This window comes from Ipomoea nil, unplaced genomic scaffold, assembly GCF_001879475.1.
Source record: "Ipomoea nil cultivar Tokyo-kokei standard unplaced genomic scaffold, Asagao_1.1 scaffold2154, whole genome shotgun sequence".
In the NCBI taxonomy this organism is placed as follows: domain Eukaryota; kingdom Viridiplantae; phylum Streptophyta; class Magnoliopsida; order Solanales; family Convolvulaceae; genus Ipomoea; species Ipomoea nil.
This window is the reverse complement of record NW_017618582.1, coordinates 1-16,404: the sequence shown is the minus strand read 5'-3', so window position 1 is coordinate 16,404 and position 16,404 is coordinate 1. Positions and strand designations below refer to the sequence as shown.

General features: G+C 32.6%; 2 protein-coding genes across 2 annotated transcripts; both read left to right on the top strand.

The window, feature by feature from the left end:
- The first annotated feature begins 2,949 nt into the window (after positions 1-2,949).
- Positions 2,950-4,619, top strand: LOC109149096. The gene is made up of 7 exons (XM_019296736.1): positions 2,950-3,058; positions 3,318-3,467; positions 3,552-3,648; positions 3,733-3,857; positions 3,943-4,027; positions 4,098-4,230; positions 4,329-4,619. The coding sequence occupies exons 1-7, from the start codon at positions 2,950-2,952 to the stop codon at positions 4,617-4,619; spliced, it is 990 nt and encodes a 329-aa protein (XP_019152281.1).
- A 6,264-nt stretch (positions 4,620-10,883) lies between these two features.
- On the top strand, positions 10,884-16,352 carry LOC109149095 (the record flags this gene model as incomplete). Its single annotated transcript, XM_019296735.1, has 7 exons — positions 10,884-11,065; positions 11,154-11,428; positions 13,070-13,387; positions 13,493-14,710; positions 14,795-15,181; positions 15,806-16,020; positions 16,218-16,352. Coding segments are annotated over exons 1-7 (2,730 nt in total), but the record flags the coding sequence as incomplete, so codon positions are not given.
- Between the last annotated feature and the right edge of the window lie 52 nt (positions 16,353-16,404).

Sequence of the window (16,404 nt, the reverse complement as noted above, 5' to 3'; positions counted from 1 at the left end):
TAAATAATTCAAATATATGGTTATAAATATATTGTAATGTTATAGTAAAAATTAACTTACAAATTTCTTTAGAAGTTTTCAGACATTAATAAAACTATGATTTGTAAACATGTTTAATTGGAGCCAGTGGGATGCCAACATTGTCAATTATTGTATTTATGATTAACAACATTGTAGTTAGGTCGCACATATCTGACAATGATGTAAGAACAATTTTGTCCGATAAAATAATAATAATATAATATTTGTAAAGTAATGTATAATTGTACCATTATAAAAATATATACAAAAAAATATTAATACCATAATGACCTAAATCATTCAAATAATGCAAAAGCATAATAATATAAGTTATGTTCTAAATAATCAAAAGAAGATTAATTAAATGGAAAAAGAAACTTAACCTAACTTTTTTTTAATGTAAGAAAACCAAATGATTTTCAAAGTTCCTGATTTATATCTTTGATGCTCAACTTTGAATGCTATGTATTTAGCCGCCTAATTATTTGACTAAACTTTATGTTAAATTTATACTATATTTTTTAAATATATTTTAACATATTTTTAGTATAGGGAAAATCAACGATTTGGTCCCTCAATTGTTAGAAATATCAATGTAGTCCTTTAATCGCGAAATCATCGATTTAGTCCCTGGAAAAATAACTGTTTTTAGTTGATTTGCCCTCCGACCGTTCCCCGTTGAAAATCCGGCGAAGGCTCCGATTAGGCATGGTAATTTAGTCTTTTCACACCATCTTCTTCATCCTCCTTGACTAAGCTTCATCGGAAAACGTTCATCGGCCGGAAAATGGAGCCAAGTCCATTTATCTTTCTCAATCTGAAATACGACATGGATCATTACGATTCACTGTTCTTCAAAGATGAAGATCAAAAGTTTCTGCAGAAAATTCCATGGCTGAGTATGAAATCCGACCAGTATTTCATCCCATATCTTTTCCTGAAGCAATCCTTCAAGAAAGATGTCGGGGACATGTTTCCCGACATAGAATTCGTGTTCCATTTCCTGGTACGGTACCTATTTCATCCCACAAATCCGGTCTAGAAACTGATTACCAGATACCATCAAGCATACCTGGCCGGAGCGATGAGAAGATAGGAATTCAGGTGAGAGTGTTTCGACCAGGAACCCGATCCGTTCAAACATGTTTCGGATCAAATCATAAGTTGTACAATGTCGGAGAACATACTCCCATTAATCAACACAGACGATAATGATCCAAATCCAACATTATAGGCAAAAAGAACAAGACAAAAGCTGTGCTGATAACATCTCTGAGTTCTTGGTCTTCTTCATCCTCCTTGACTAAGCTTCACGCCTCTCTCCCTCAGCCGCTCTGTGTTTTCACGCGCCACCCAGAAGAAACGAACTCCGCTTTCACAGACGCCGGCGACGATCTCTTCCAACTACCCAGCCGAAAGTGAGAGAAAGCTTCCCTGAGAAATATACAACACAGAATTCGCGGGTTGAGCATCAAGCTAGGTGAGGTAATCTGGGCAGCTAATTTCATCGCCATCGCCTTGGATAGGGAAGTAATTAGGTATTGCAGTGTCGATGGAATAGATAGGGTTTTGAGTTTAGGTCTGAGAGCTTCAATAATGGCGGCAGATTCCAGCTCCGCAACGGAAGTGAACACAAGGTATTGCCCGCCGAGCGTGATAGATGGACTTGGCTCCATTTTCTGGCCGACGAACGTTTTCCGGTGAAGCTTAGTCAAGGAAGATGAAGAAGATGGTGTGAAAAGACTAAATTACCCATGCCTAATCGGAGCCTTCGCCGGATTTTCAACGGGAACGGTCGGAGGCCAAATCAACTAAAAACAGTTATTTCCAGGGACTAAATCGATGATTTCGCGATTAAGGGACTACATTCATATTTCGCTAACAATTGAGGGACCAAATCGTTGATTTTCCCTTTAGTATATGTTTAACAATTATGTCAACTTTAATTGGGATGAGGTTCGAACCTAAGACCTTTCTTATAGAAACTAATGAGTAAGTTAAAAATAATAAATAGTTAACGGAATATTCCGTTACTAAAGTTAATACTAACGAAATTTAGGGTTATTTAAGAGAGAAAATAATATAATAAAGGGTAAATAAAAAAAAATCATTAAAAAATATTAAAATCTAAAAACATAATAAGTGTGAATGAAGGTTATACCCTTCATTTATGTCCATTTTTTCCATTAAGTTTTTTTTTTATACATTATGCTATAAAGGTTGTACTTTACAATATTTTGGACAAACATACCCCTACCGTTATAACTTCCGTTATCTTTTCTACTATTGTTACTATGCACATGCATCCACCATATATTTTCTTATCTTCTTAAATAATAATAATAATAATAATAATAATAATAATAATAATAATAATAATAATCCTTCTATATATTAAAGCCATATAGCCATGGCCAATCAAATGGCTGTATTTTCCCGCCCATATAAAACTACAGCGTTTTGACTATTAGTTTGATCCATTTTACGTTTTTTTTTCTGTTTTCTCTTTTTGCATGCTATTTTGGTTTTTGTTTTCTCCGATAAAACTTTGCGTATAACAATATATATCAATTGTAGTATTCTACATAAGGTAGAATACTTAAATATCTACAATTCCCTCATCGGAAGTTGATCCAAATCAGAACTTTTTATCAGCAGGTGTTAATAGAAGCATAGAAACAGTTATCAAAACAATTATTACATCTTTTTAAGTTCTTAATATAAATATAAATAATAACATTTGAAATCTATTAGCCGACTACTCAGAAGACGTTTCAGTCTTCGGTGAAACATCATTATTAATCTTCATTAATGTTTCATCCTTCGAGATACCCAATGACAGAATCATCCTTCTATAAATACTATAGAATAGCAAACACCACTCTCACATTCTCCTTCTTCAATCAAAATCTCCTGTTCTTGGTTAAAATGGGATCTCTGTTTGTATTGGCCAAAGATCTCAACACAGAATGCTACACGAAAGCCATTAGGCTTAGATTAGTAAGAATTTATGATGTCCATGAAGGGAGAAATACAAGTATTATTAAAAGTCAAGAGCTGTTGTTTCACGATTCAGAGGTAAGCTTTTTAATGTTATAATCCTTCTATATTGTTATTTACAGTTTTTACTAAATTGTTTTACATCAATTTTTTTTTTTTTTTTTGTTTCAACTATTCTGTCTAGGGAACCTATCTCCATTGCAACATCCCAAAGGAATACTTGGATAAATTCTCAAATCACAGTGGGAAAAGTTTATTGTATCAAAAACTTTTTGGTAATTTCTAATTATTATCAGTACAAGCTCACTCCGGGAATTACATGATTAAGTTGAACCATCAAACTACTGTTCTAAGACACCGTAGGAAAGGCTTTGCTAAGTGTATGTTCAGGCTTCGCAGTTTTGATGATATCCTAGGCAGAAAAATTCCTGAGAAATTATTATTCGGTTAGTATACAATAATTTTCTTTGCTATACTTTTTTTTTTTTATACTCTAAACTCAATGTTTGTTGTCCAATATTTTCTTCTAGATGTCATTGGCAGGGTTGTTGAGTTTTACCCTCTAAAGTCAATTACTATAGGAGGTTATCCATCAAAGCTGGTTGATTTTATTATTGAAGACTCCAAGTAAGTTCAGAAATCTTAAATTCTAGATTCAATACATTAAAAACAATCAACATTTATTTAACAGTATATTTTACAATATTTTAGGAACAATAGGATTAAATGCACAGTATGGGATTCACATGTGGATGATGTACTGCCCTATTTTACTGACAATGTTGATGGCCCTATAATTATTCTGATGCAACTGTGTAGAGCAAAGCACTTAGACAGTAAGTTTCATCTCCTTATCACAATTATTTTATACACATTTCCTATATGAAAATAAACATCTAACAAATTAATTCTTTATTTCAGCTAAAGTAAGAATATCAAGTTCATATAATGCAACCAAGGTTTGGATAAATCATGATTGTCCCGAGTTTGAAGTATTCAAGGATAGGTAAATTTTACTTTTCCATCAAGGTCTATTTTATTTTGTATCACTATCTAACCATTGACACTTTATCCAGTTTGAATGATCAGCAGACTCCTATTAGGAGTATGACAAATGTTTCAACATTTTCATACCCTAACAGTCAGGAATATTCTAGCAAGAGACCTATGATTGTAAGCACCATAGCTGACATCTATAGGAGGGCTGAGGTAATATTCATTACAGTCTCTTAGTTTTATCAAAATAATTTTTTAGATTACTATTTGGAACATTTAACTCTCTGTTCTATTTGACTAAAATACAACAGCCAGGCTATTACCATGTTCCTGCAAGAATCAATGGATTGGAGAGTGCCAGAAAATGGTACTACTCTTCTTGCAAGAAAGAAGGATGTTTTAGAAAACTTGAGCAGAAAAAGGCATTACTTTGGTGTGACACCTGCAAAATTAGTTGGCAACTGGGAATTCCTAGGTACAGGTTGGGTGTTAGAGTTGGTGACAAGTCTGGGGATGCACCTTTTCTGCTATGGGATAATGAATGTTCTGAGTTATTAGGATTGAGTGCTTATGATCTCAGAAACAAATACTTGGAGGTTTGATTTTTTTTTCAACCTTTTTTTTATATATATGCTTTAATAGTTAATACAACCTACTATTATGAAAAATTAAACTTTCATTGTAATTTGCAGGATCCTACAAAGATTCCAACAGAATTTGATGCTCTCAGAGGCAAAGCTATGGTTTTTAAAGTATCAGTAAAGAATGACCACATTAAAAACCCTTTCTTACCTATTCCTGTGGTGAACATAACCATGATGATGAATTGGTGGCAGCACACTGTACTCTTAAAGATGATAAGGATGAGCTCTCAAAACTACTTGCTGAAGAAGAAGAAGAGGATGATCCTAATGTGTGTAACTGACCTTCTAGACATTTCGTTTTATGTTGCTTATTTGATTGATTTTTTTTTTAAAACATGCTATTTTTTAACTCAGGATTATGAATCTGGAGATTCATCTGATGAGGCCAGTAGCCCTGCTGTACAGCAAAGTCAGAAACCTATGATGGCAGATAATGATGAACACATATCTCCAGGTTCAACCAAAGAGAAATCTGATGGGACCAGTTCTCATCAACTCAAAGATGCAAAAAAAATCAAAACCAATTGATATTAAGCAGGAAAAAAAATGAACTCAATCAGTTTGTTGTTGTAATGCGGTTTGACTAAGGTTCTGCAACTTTATCTGTTTTGGTGACATTGCGCAGTTTTTATGCTCTTTTGGGACAAGGACTTTTGTTTTTTTTTTTGGTTAACATTGCAATGGACATTATTAAACTTTAAGGTGGATGGCCTTTCAACATTCATGTGATATCTTAGTGGTTTTGACTAACTATATTAAACTATGTTTATTTTATTGTCTATTATTCTATGTTTGCTATCTATTTTCTAATGCAGGTTGTATAAATGCTCATGACACATTGCACATTGAAGACTGAAGATCACCAAGAAGCTTTAAGGACAATTCTATGTACTACATTTAGAATTGAAAATAGATTTAGAGCATCAATTTGTACTACCTTTCTATGTAATCTACAATGCTATATAATGTGTAAATAGCAATATATAAGGATTTTTACCTGTAAAAAGCTCTATCCTTTGGTTTCACCATCAAATGGTTCATCCCTTTCAAAGTGAAGTCTTGATTTCACAACACTTTATGTGTGTTATATAGTTTTAAAGATTGCACTTTCCTACATTCAAACAAAATTGAACATTCTTATTACAAATGGATTTTCTTACTTCATTTAAACTATATGCAAAAAAAAAAAAAAAAAAAAAAAAAAAAGGATTGGCAGAAAATTACCTATCAATGGACTTTGTCTTCAGAAAACTATATAACACACATAAAGGTAAATCCTTTGTTTTCACCATCAAATGGTTCATCCCTTTCAAAGTTAAGTCTTGATTTCACAACACTTTATGTGTGTTATATAGTTTTAAGCTTGCACTTTCCTGACATTAAAACAAATAGAACAGTCTTATTATAAATGGATTAAATTACTTCAAATTAAAACTATATGAAAAATAATAATAATAATGGATGGCATAAAATTACCTATCAATGGGACTTTATCTTCATATAACAAGAATTGAGCTACATCAACTTCACTGAATCTAATATTAAGGAATTTCCAGACTTAAGTCAAAAACATTACCTAAAACTAAAATAATGGAGCTACAATTAATGCATTCATGTAAACTTACAATTTAAGATTAATTTAGTGCAAATAAATTCCCTGGGTAGCTTATGTCTTCATTTAGCTATGACTGGAATTAATACAACATTCACAGAAGTTATTTAACTTTTTAAAACAGACAGTAAACCAAATAAGCAAGTATTAATTCAGTTTTAGAACATAGATAACATATATATAGCCAAATCAGGTTTTAAAAATATAATGATATTGAAAAATTGTGAATGTTTAAAAAATACTGCATTAATGCTAATTATAAATGTAAGAATACTTTAGTGAAAATAAATACCCTTGGCAGCCTATGTCTTCATTTACCTCTGACTGGAATATAATGCAACATTCACAGAGGTTTTTTAACTTTGTAAACAGACACTAAACCAAATAAGCAACTATTAATTCAGTTAAACAAGAACAAGAGATTTTAAACCAAATAAGCAAATAGTGAGTACTGCATTAAAATAGTGGACCATAAAACACTAAATTTAAACTCTTATTGTGTCTATAATGAGTGTAGCAGAATGTATAGGTATGTTTGATCACGTTGGAATAAATTGTGGCATCAGAATGTACTTTCATCACCTGTCAAATCCTGAAAAATAAAGGTTAGTAGTGAATAAAAAGTTAAGATAAATTCACTAATCGCTAAACAAAGTAATTTATTGCAAAGCAGTAATCCTATAAGCAGTAATATTAAACTAACATAAAGCTACATACACTACCATCTACATCATAATTAATCATCTGCAATTTATTTTGCAAACAACTTATATGTATTAGATACATAACTACATTCAAGTATAGCAATCGAGATACATTCAACATGGGGCATTAGAAACAAAGTTCATCATATACCATTTTCTGGCAAGTAAATGGTTAGTATGAAATAAATATTTAAGTCAAATTAATGGCAATGGTGGAATAGTAAAAGAACTTTTCTTATTCCCAATAAGACTAATCATTAATGGGAATCAAATCCTGCTCTATATCAACTCAAAAATCAAGTAATTGCAGTCTAATGTACTGACAGAAAAAAAACTTATTCAAGCATGCTCTGCACATAGCCTACCAGATTACACACAAAGGAATACTACTGCTCACGCAATGAGGGAAGATCAGTGCATCCACAGTCATCTGCCGACAAAAGGAAGAACATAACAACTCAACCAAGGTAATAAACATTTGGTTACCTATAAGGCTTTATCTGCATTCTTCTCTTTCGTAGAAAATTCAGAGTAAATCTTTCTGGCTGCGACATTTTAGGGAAGACAACAATGAAAATCAGATTACAGTTTGTTTATAACCCGGCGATGAATTTATAGAGTAAAACAAAAACATATGGTTTGTATAAGAACAATTTTGTATATATATAATTAAAACTACCTGTTAAGCAAATCTGTATATCCTTCTTTGAGATCGGCTGTCTTAAAATCCAGATTCTAGCAACAGAGCACTGTAGATCCGTAGAAAACTATTAGAGATGATCGAAAATTTTATACCATCTCAAAACCAAAAACTTTTGGGCCATGAACAGCTCTAGATCTAGGAAGGAGAAGCATTACAACTGTTTGGTAGAACAGAACTCAAAGGAAAATAAAACCAAATACTCATTCTACGTTTCCAGATCTGGATTGTGAAAACATTACAACTTAATACTCTATGTAATCTTGATGCGTAGAAATAGAAATTGACAACAGTAGAACAAGAGAGGTAAGGTGCAGTCAGTGAAGTAGGATGAAGAAATATAGAAGGATTCAGTGCTTTGTCTAGATAGGTCCATGGTAACACAGATAGCTAGAGATCGGAAATGTCTAGAATGCTTCTTCTCGACATTTCTTCTTCATTTCTGAGAAAAGGAAGTCTTACCTAGCTAAATGGATCATGGGTACATTACACGTGTATGCCGAGGTTGGCATATTGTTTTTTTTTTTTTTTTTTTTTAATTTATATATTGGTACAGAGAAGACTTTGATTAATAAAAATACAGATAAATTATTTATTTAGTATATCACATAGGGTTTACACTTTGATCAATAACTAAATAATTATTTATTTAGTTTTTTAACATTTAACTGCTTACAATGTCATTTTTTGCATAAATCATAATATGTTGAATTGGTACTAAAGAAATTGATGTATTCATCGGAATGTTCTTAACTTAGAGTTCCAATTATAATATATATATTGATATATTTAGCTAAACTAAGTGTTAATTGCGTATTTGATATGGCAGAAGATGAAGTTGGGACAAAATCAATCTACCAATCTAGAAATCCATTTGATAAAGAGAATCATATCAACCTTTAGAGATCATGACACTTCCAATACCATTACAAGAATTCAAACACCCCGTCAAGCAATCAAATGAATGGTAAATAATTTTTCTTTTCAGTGTGTTTTTTGGAGAATGAAATTTAGTTTTAGCGTAAGATTGAAGTATTGCTTTTTCTTGCTATTTTGTTCAGGTAATCAAAACCAATCATTTGCCAAGCACTTCAAAGTCCATTTTGACATGCAACAACACTTTAACAACGAATAAGAGGCGTGTACTTAGGCCTCTTCGTAACAATATGGAAACCCCATTCTAGCACCATGACTAATGGTATTGGCGTATATGTTATTAATTTTATTATTTCAATTGTTCGTTAAACATTTTATATATTATGTTAAATCTTTTTTAGATTTGTAAGACTATATCATTGTTAAATACTCATACAATGTAATCCTTTGTCAAATGTTATATTTTAATAATTTGTAAGTTGTAATTAATCATTTATTTTAAAATGTAACCATTGGCAGGATGATTAGTATATTATTTAAAATTTTAGGGATTATATATATCTTGATTGCTTGATTTTTAAGACTATATCATGTTAAATACCGCCTACAATGTAATCATTTGTATAATTAAATGTTGTTACAAATTTAATAGTACTAGCTAATATAAAAAATTCTGAACATGCCAACGGTCATTAGGGAAGTGCCGAATTGTTAATTCAAAATATTATTTGTCAACCATTCAAAAACAACATAAACGGTACATCTAATAAAATAGAAAAAATTGATTTTTTTTAATGATTTTTTCCATTCATGTCATTCATTTAGTTTTATAATTTTTTCAGTTTACACATTTTAGGTTCATGTGTTGTAATAAAACCTTAACTCAAGGCAATTTACGGTTTAATCGGTTGTTAATGCTAAATTTGAACACTGTAACTAGAGGATCAACTTCTCTTACATCTTTGCCAAAATGGTTAGTATTTTCTTTTAAAATTGTTGTAATTAAATATATATGTTGTTTGATTGCTTGATTTTAAAGACTAGATCATTATTAAATACCGCTACAATGTAATCATTTGTAAAAATGTTATGTTCTTAAAATTTGTAATTAATGTTACAAAGTCCTATTTTGCCAATAGTCCCAGGTTATTATACAAATTCTACAACATGCCAACAGACAATAGGGGAAGTGCCGAATGGATACCGTAATATTATTTGTCAAACCGTTAAAGACAACATAAACGGTAAAATCTCATACAACTCAAAAAATTCGGACAGTTTTTAATGATTTCTGAGATTCATTTAATTCATCTTAGTTTTTTTAATTTTTTCTATTTCAACATTTTTTAGGTTCATGTGTTGTTAATCCAACCTTAAGTCAAGGCAATGCTACGGTTGAATCGGTTCTTAATGCCTGAGTTTGACAATGTCAATAGAGGATCAAGTTCTGTTACATCTTTGCAGAATGGTTAGTATATTATTTTACAATTTTAGGAATTAAATATATATGTTGTTTGATTGCTTGATTAATTGATTTTTAAGACTATACCATTGTTAAATACCGCTAAAAGGTAATTAATTGTAAAATGTTATGTTTTAAAATTTTATAATTAATCGTTCAAATTCTTATTTTCCAATGGTCCCAGGTTATTATACAAATTCAACAATATGCAACAGACAATAGGGGAAGTGCCGAATGTTAATCAAAAATATTCTTCGTCATCCCTTTCAAGACAACAGAAACGGTAAATCTCATAATACTCAATAATTGGAATTTTTAATCATTTTTTACATTCATGTCATTTATCTTCTTTGTTTCCAAATCTCAATTTAAAACATTTTAGGTTCATGTGTTGTGAATCCAACCTTAAATCAAGGCAATGTACGGTTGAATAGGTTGTTAATGCCCGAGTTTGACACGGTCACTAGAGGATCAACTTATGTTACATCTTTGCAGAATGGTTAGTATATTATTTTCAAATTTGTAGAATTCAATATATATGTTGTTTGATTTGTTGATTGTGTATATTCAATTAAGAACATAACATTAATTCACAAAAATTTTTATAGGTACATATTTAGAATTTGGTGATCCAATATATTCATGTGACCATTGTGGTGCGGTGTTTTGGATGGAAGAAAGGATCAACCAAATTTTGGGAACTTCAAGACCAAAGTATTCGCTTTGTTGTACTCACGGAAAAATCAAGTTGCCTACTAAACCAACTCCGCCGGCTGCATTGTTTGATTTGTTTTTTAAGAATGACAACAAGAGTGGTCATTTTTTAAAAAATATTAGGTCCTACAACAATATGTTTTGCTTCACTTCAATGGGTGGAAAAATTGATAGGACTTTGAATAATGGTACTGCACCACCTGTTTTCCGCTTACACGGTCAGAATTTCCACCTTTTGGGAAGCCTAATGCCTGAATTTGGCTCTCGACCGAAGTTTGCTCAATTGTACATATATGATACTCAAAACGAAATACAAAATCGCATCGATGCAATTAGGTACGTCAATTCCATTCTATATATAAATTGCATTGTTCGATTTTTACTACATTATGCTAATTAAATATATTTTGTCATAAATATACAGAGAAGATGATGTTCACAATAAACTACATGCAGAGATAGTACAAGACATACAAGACGCATTAGATCAAAACAATGTCTTAGTAAAAAGTTTTCGCATGGCAAGAACAGAGATTGAAACAAATCCGATGGCAGAGATTAAGATCAAATTAATAGGAAAGAGGAATAAGGATGCGCGAACGTATAATTTACCACAAGTCAGTGAAGTGGCGGCTTTGATAGTGGGAGACTTAGATCCAAATATGGGAGAACGTGATATCTTGGTGGAATCAAGATCTGGTATTTTTAAAAAGGATTAGTGAATTAAACCCGGCCTATCTACCACTGCAGTACCCATTGTTATTCCCATTTGGTGAAGATGGATATAGAGAGGATATTCAATTCTCAGGTGTTCAACAACAAGGCCGACCTGGTCGTATTAGGATTAGTCCTAGAGAATACTTCTCCTATTATATTCAAGATAGAAAGAATGAGATGTCAACATTGTTGTTCGTGTTGGACAATTTTAATATATAATGTCCTCGCAAGTGCACGAGTCAGTGTAGTGGTAGTGTGCAAAGGCAAGGGTTGAACCCAAGAGGAATTGATAATATGCAATTTAATAACTTAAACTTAAATTAATTGACTTGATAATGTAAAGTACTGAATCAAATGCAAAAATAACAAAACTCAGAAACCAGAAAACAGAATAATAAATAGATTAAACTAAACGACAATCAACATGGATTAAACTAAACGGAAATGCAGGCAAAAATAAAGATAGAAAAAAAATAATAATAAATTAACCACAAAACAAAACAACTAGGGAATAAAGGCTAGATTAACGTAACTCGGAATAGATTGATCAATTCAACTCAACTAATCTCAATAAAATCATTATTAGATAAAACATAATTAATAGGCAATATTAAAACTCAAGTTAATGCGAAATGTTCATAGAAATTAGATCATGTTCTCAAGCAAATTTAATTAGCAATGCATTATGGGATTAACAGCAACTAACTCACAAGATTTAATCTCCCAACAAACTCGCAAGATTTAATCTACCAACACTTAACAACTACAACCAATGATTAGAGTAAATAAACAATTATAAAGAGCAAAGGGAGTGATGAATTGCCGTGTGAAAATTGCTAAGCTGCTGCCACCAAATAATTAATTTGTGCCGAATGAAGCCACCGCCCGGAATTGAAGCTGCCGCGGACCTCGATTTTTCTCTTCTGTTCGCACCTCCGGAATTGATCCGGGGTAAGATTCATGATGTTTTCTCTGAATTGGCCTCAATTTATACTCCCTAGACCAACAGCTTATTCCGGACTGCTCACTAAAATTGTGTTAATTATTGGTTGCTCTTCCGCTCAACGTTTCATTCGGATCACTCAAAGACTGGATTTGTTGAAGATCTTATTTCTCGCGGCTCCTTTCTCAATAATAATAATAATAATAATAATAATAATAATAATAATAATAATAATAATAATAATAATAATAATAATAATAATAATAATAAAATTTATTAGAGACCATATATAACTAATCTACCTTTATTAAACACCTACTGATCATGTACTACTAAAATTAATATTATTATAAGAAATTAGGATCAAGAACTATAAGACTAACAGAAATCAAATAATAAAACAAATTTAATAAGTAAAACAACCTAAAATTAAATATAATATTAACAAAGCTACTAATAACAATAATAAATAAAAATATGTATATAATTAATCAATTATTGTAAATTAACTATAAAAATATTATTAAAAATAACACTAAAAATAATGTTTATCAGTTCGCAAGAAGGTTGTTACAACAATTCCTGGTAGATGCATACACTATGATCGAATCTGGGCGTTTAGTATATGTTTAGGACTCACCAAAGATCATTGAGATGTGAGTCTTATAAATGCTTGACAGATGCTCTGACCCATGGTGAACTTGATCCATCTGCCCAAGGCCGTCGAATTATTTTGCCTTCAACTTTTACAGGTGGTGCAAGATATATGGTCCAAAATTACCAGGATGCGATGGCAATATGTCGATGGATTGGGTATCCAACTCTCTTTATTACATTCACATGTAACCCAAAATGGCCTGAAATTGTCAGATTTTTGGAAGAGAGAAGGTTAAAGGCAGAAGATCGGCCAGATATAATATGTCGTGTCTTTAAGATGAAGTTAAATGCTCTAATCAAGGAGATTCGTAAAGAAAACATATTTGGTTCTGTTCTAGCAGGTAAAGAATTTATATGTTTTAAAGTTTAAAAAATTATTTATTTTTTAACAAGTCCTTTGATCTATATTTCAGAATACTGAATTTATTAATGTTTTTTTATTGTAGTGATTTATACCATTGAATTTCAGAAAAGAGGTTTACCGCATGCCCACATATTGTTGTTTCTGGCAAATCACCGTGGGTCTGTGGCTGCAACAGATTTAGACAACTTCATTTCAGCAGATATACCAAGTGAGTTGTGCGACCCAGAGTATCACAAAGCAGTAGAAGAATTTATGATGCACGGTCCGTGTGGTACGTGTAGGAAGAATTCACCATGCATGGTTAATGGTAGATGCTCCAAATATTATCCAAAGAAATTTGTAGAGAAATCAACAATGGATGAAGAGGGTTATCCTGTTTACCGTAGGAGTGACAACGGTAGGACCATAAAGAAAAATGGTATTGATCTAGATAGCAGGTATGTCGTTCCACACAACAGGCATTTATTGGTGAAGTATAGGGCTCATATAAATGTAGAGTGGTGCAATCAATCCAGATCAATTAAGTACTTATTTAAGTATGTGAACAAGGGGAATGATCGGGTTACGGCTGAATTCTACAACAGTGTTGCTGATGAAGCTAATGGAAAGGTAATCGATGAGATCAAGATGTATTATGATTGTAGGTATATTTCACCCTGTGAGGCAGCATGGAGGATGTTCGCCTTTGATATACAGACGAGGGATCCGTCTGTAGAGCGCTTGAGCTTTCATCTACCAAATGAGCAATCAATCATATTTAATGATGATGATGTTGTCAATGATGTTGTTAACCGTTCAACTGTGAGACAAAGTATGTTCACGGCATGGTTTGATGCTAACAGCAAATATAGCGAGGCAAGAAACTTGACTTACGCTGAAATGCCAACAAAATTTGTATGGAAAAAAGATAAGAGAGAGTGGCATCCAAGGCAAAGGAAGTTTGCAATTGGTCGTATTTTTTATGTTCCGCCAAATAGCGGAGAAATCTTCTATCTTAGATGTTTACTTAATATTGTGCGTGGACCAAGGTCCTTTGATGAAATTAAATATTTTGAGGGGGTGCAGTATACTTCATTTAGAGATGCCTGTTATGCACATGGTTTAATCGAGGATGATAAAGAGTATGTTGACCCGATTAGTGAAGCAGCGATATGGTCCTCAGCACATTCTTTACGTAAATTGTTTGTAACCTTATTGACATCAAATTCAATGGCGAAACCAGAGAAAGTGTGGGATATTGTTTGGCAATACCTAGCTGATGATGTTGAGTTCAATGCTAAAAGAAATACAAGTAATCCAGGTAAACAATTCTTCTTCAAAAACACATACTTAAATGTACTTTTTGCAGTTATATATTCAACTAATTTGTTTATAAATTATGTAGATTTGATGCTCAATGACGAACAGAAGAAAAATGGGGCACTAATGGAAGTGGAAAAGTTGTTGAATGCTTGGAACAAGTCTCTAAGTGATTATCCACCAATGCCGATGCCAGTGGAAAGTCATGAATACTATTTCGGTAATCGGTTGTTATACGAAGAATTGGCGTATGACAAAGAAGCTTTAAAGCTAGAACATGAATCTCTGTTTTCTAAACTAACTGATGAACAATTACTCATATACAACAAAGTGATTGTGGATGTTGAATCTAATAAAGGTGGTTTGTTCTTTGTTTATGGATATGGTGGAACTGGCAAGACATTTTTATGGAGGACACTGTCGGCTGCTTTAAGGTCAAAGGGACAAGTTGTTTTGAATGTAGCATCAAGCGGTATAGCCTCGCTACTTTTACCGGGTGGAAGGACTGCCACACTCAAGATTTTCTATCCCCATTGCAGTGAATGAAGACTCAACTTGCAACATTAGCCAAGGTAGTCCACTTGCTGAATTGATTATAAAAGCTAAGTTAATCATATGGGATGAAGCTCCGATGATGCACAAACATTGTTTTGAAGCATTAGATCGGACAATGAGAGACATATTGCGATTCACCAATCCAAAAAGCTTAGAAATGTCTTTTGGTTGGAAAAAACAGTGGTACTTGGAGGTGATTTTAGACAAATACTACCAGTTATACCAAAAGGCAGCAGACAAGAAATAGTACAAGCAAGTATAAACTCATCATACTTGTGGAGTAATTGCGAAGTACTACGCTTAACCAAGAATCTTAGGTTGCGTGGAATTTCAAGTGCAGAAGAAGTTGCTAAGTTAAACAGCTTTGCAAAATGGATTGCTGATCTAGGAGATGGAAATTTAGGAGAAGAGAAAAATGGTGTCTTCAATATAAGGGATTCCAGATAATTTTGTTTTAAGAAATGAAGTTGACCCCATAGCAGAAATTGTCAAAGCACATTTCCTTCATACGGTCATGGTCAATTTGATCATAAATTTTTAGAGTTCCGAGCTATATTAGCTCTAACATTAGATGTTGTGGACAAGGTGAATGAATACATGAACAGTATGAATGAGGCAACTTCCAAGACATATTTGAGCTGTGATTCGGTTTGCAAGTCAGATACAAGTTCTGATATGTTATCGGAGGTTCACACTACAGAGTTCCTTAACAGTTTGAGATGCTCCGGTGTTCCAAACCATTCTTTAACATTAAAGGTTGGATCGCCAATTATGCTGCTCAGAAATATAGACCACTCATTGAGATTGTGCAATGGTACAAGGTTGATCATTACACAATTAGGAAACCATGTCATTGAAGCTCAATTCTGTGTGGCAACAATGCAGGCACCAGGGTATTAATACCAAGATTGGGATTGACTCCTTCTGACCCAAGACTACCGTTTAAATTTCAGAGGAAGCAATTTCCAATAATGTTGTCATATGCTATGACAATAAACAAGAGTCAAGGACAAACTTTATCTAATGTCGGACTACTATTAAAGAAACCCGTGTTTAACCATGGACAGTTGTATGTAGCAGCATCTCGGGTAAGTAATCCAGATGGGCTGAAAATCTTAATATGTGGAGACTCGAATGTGG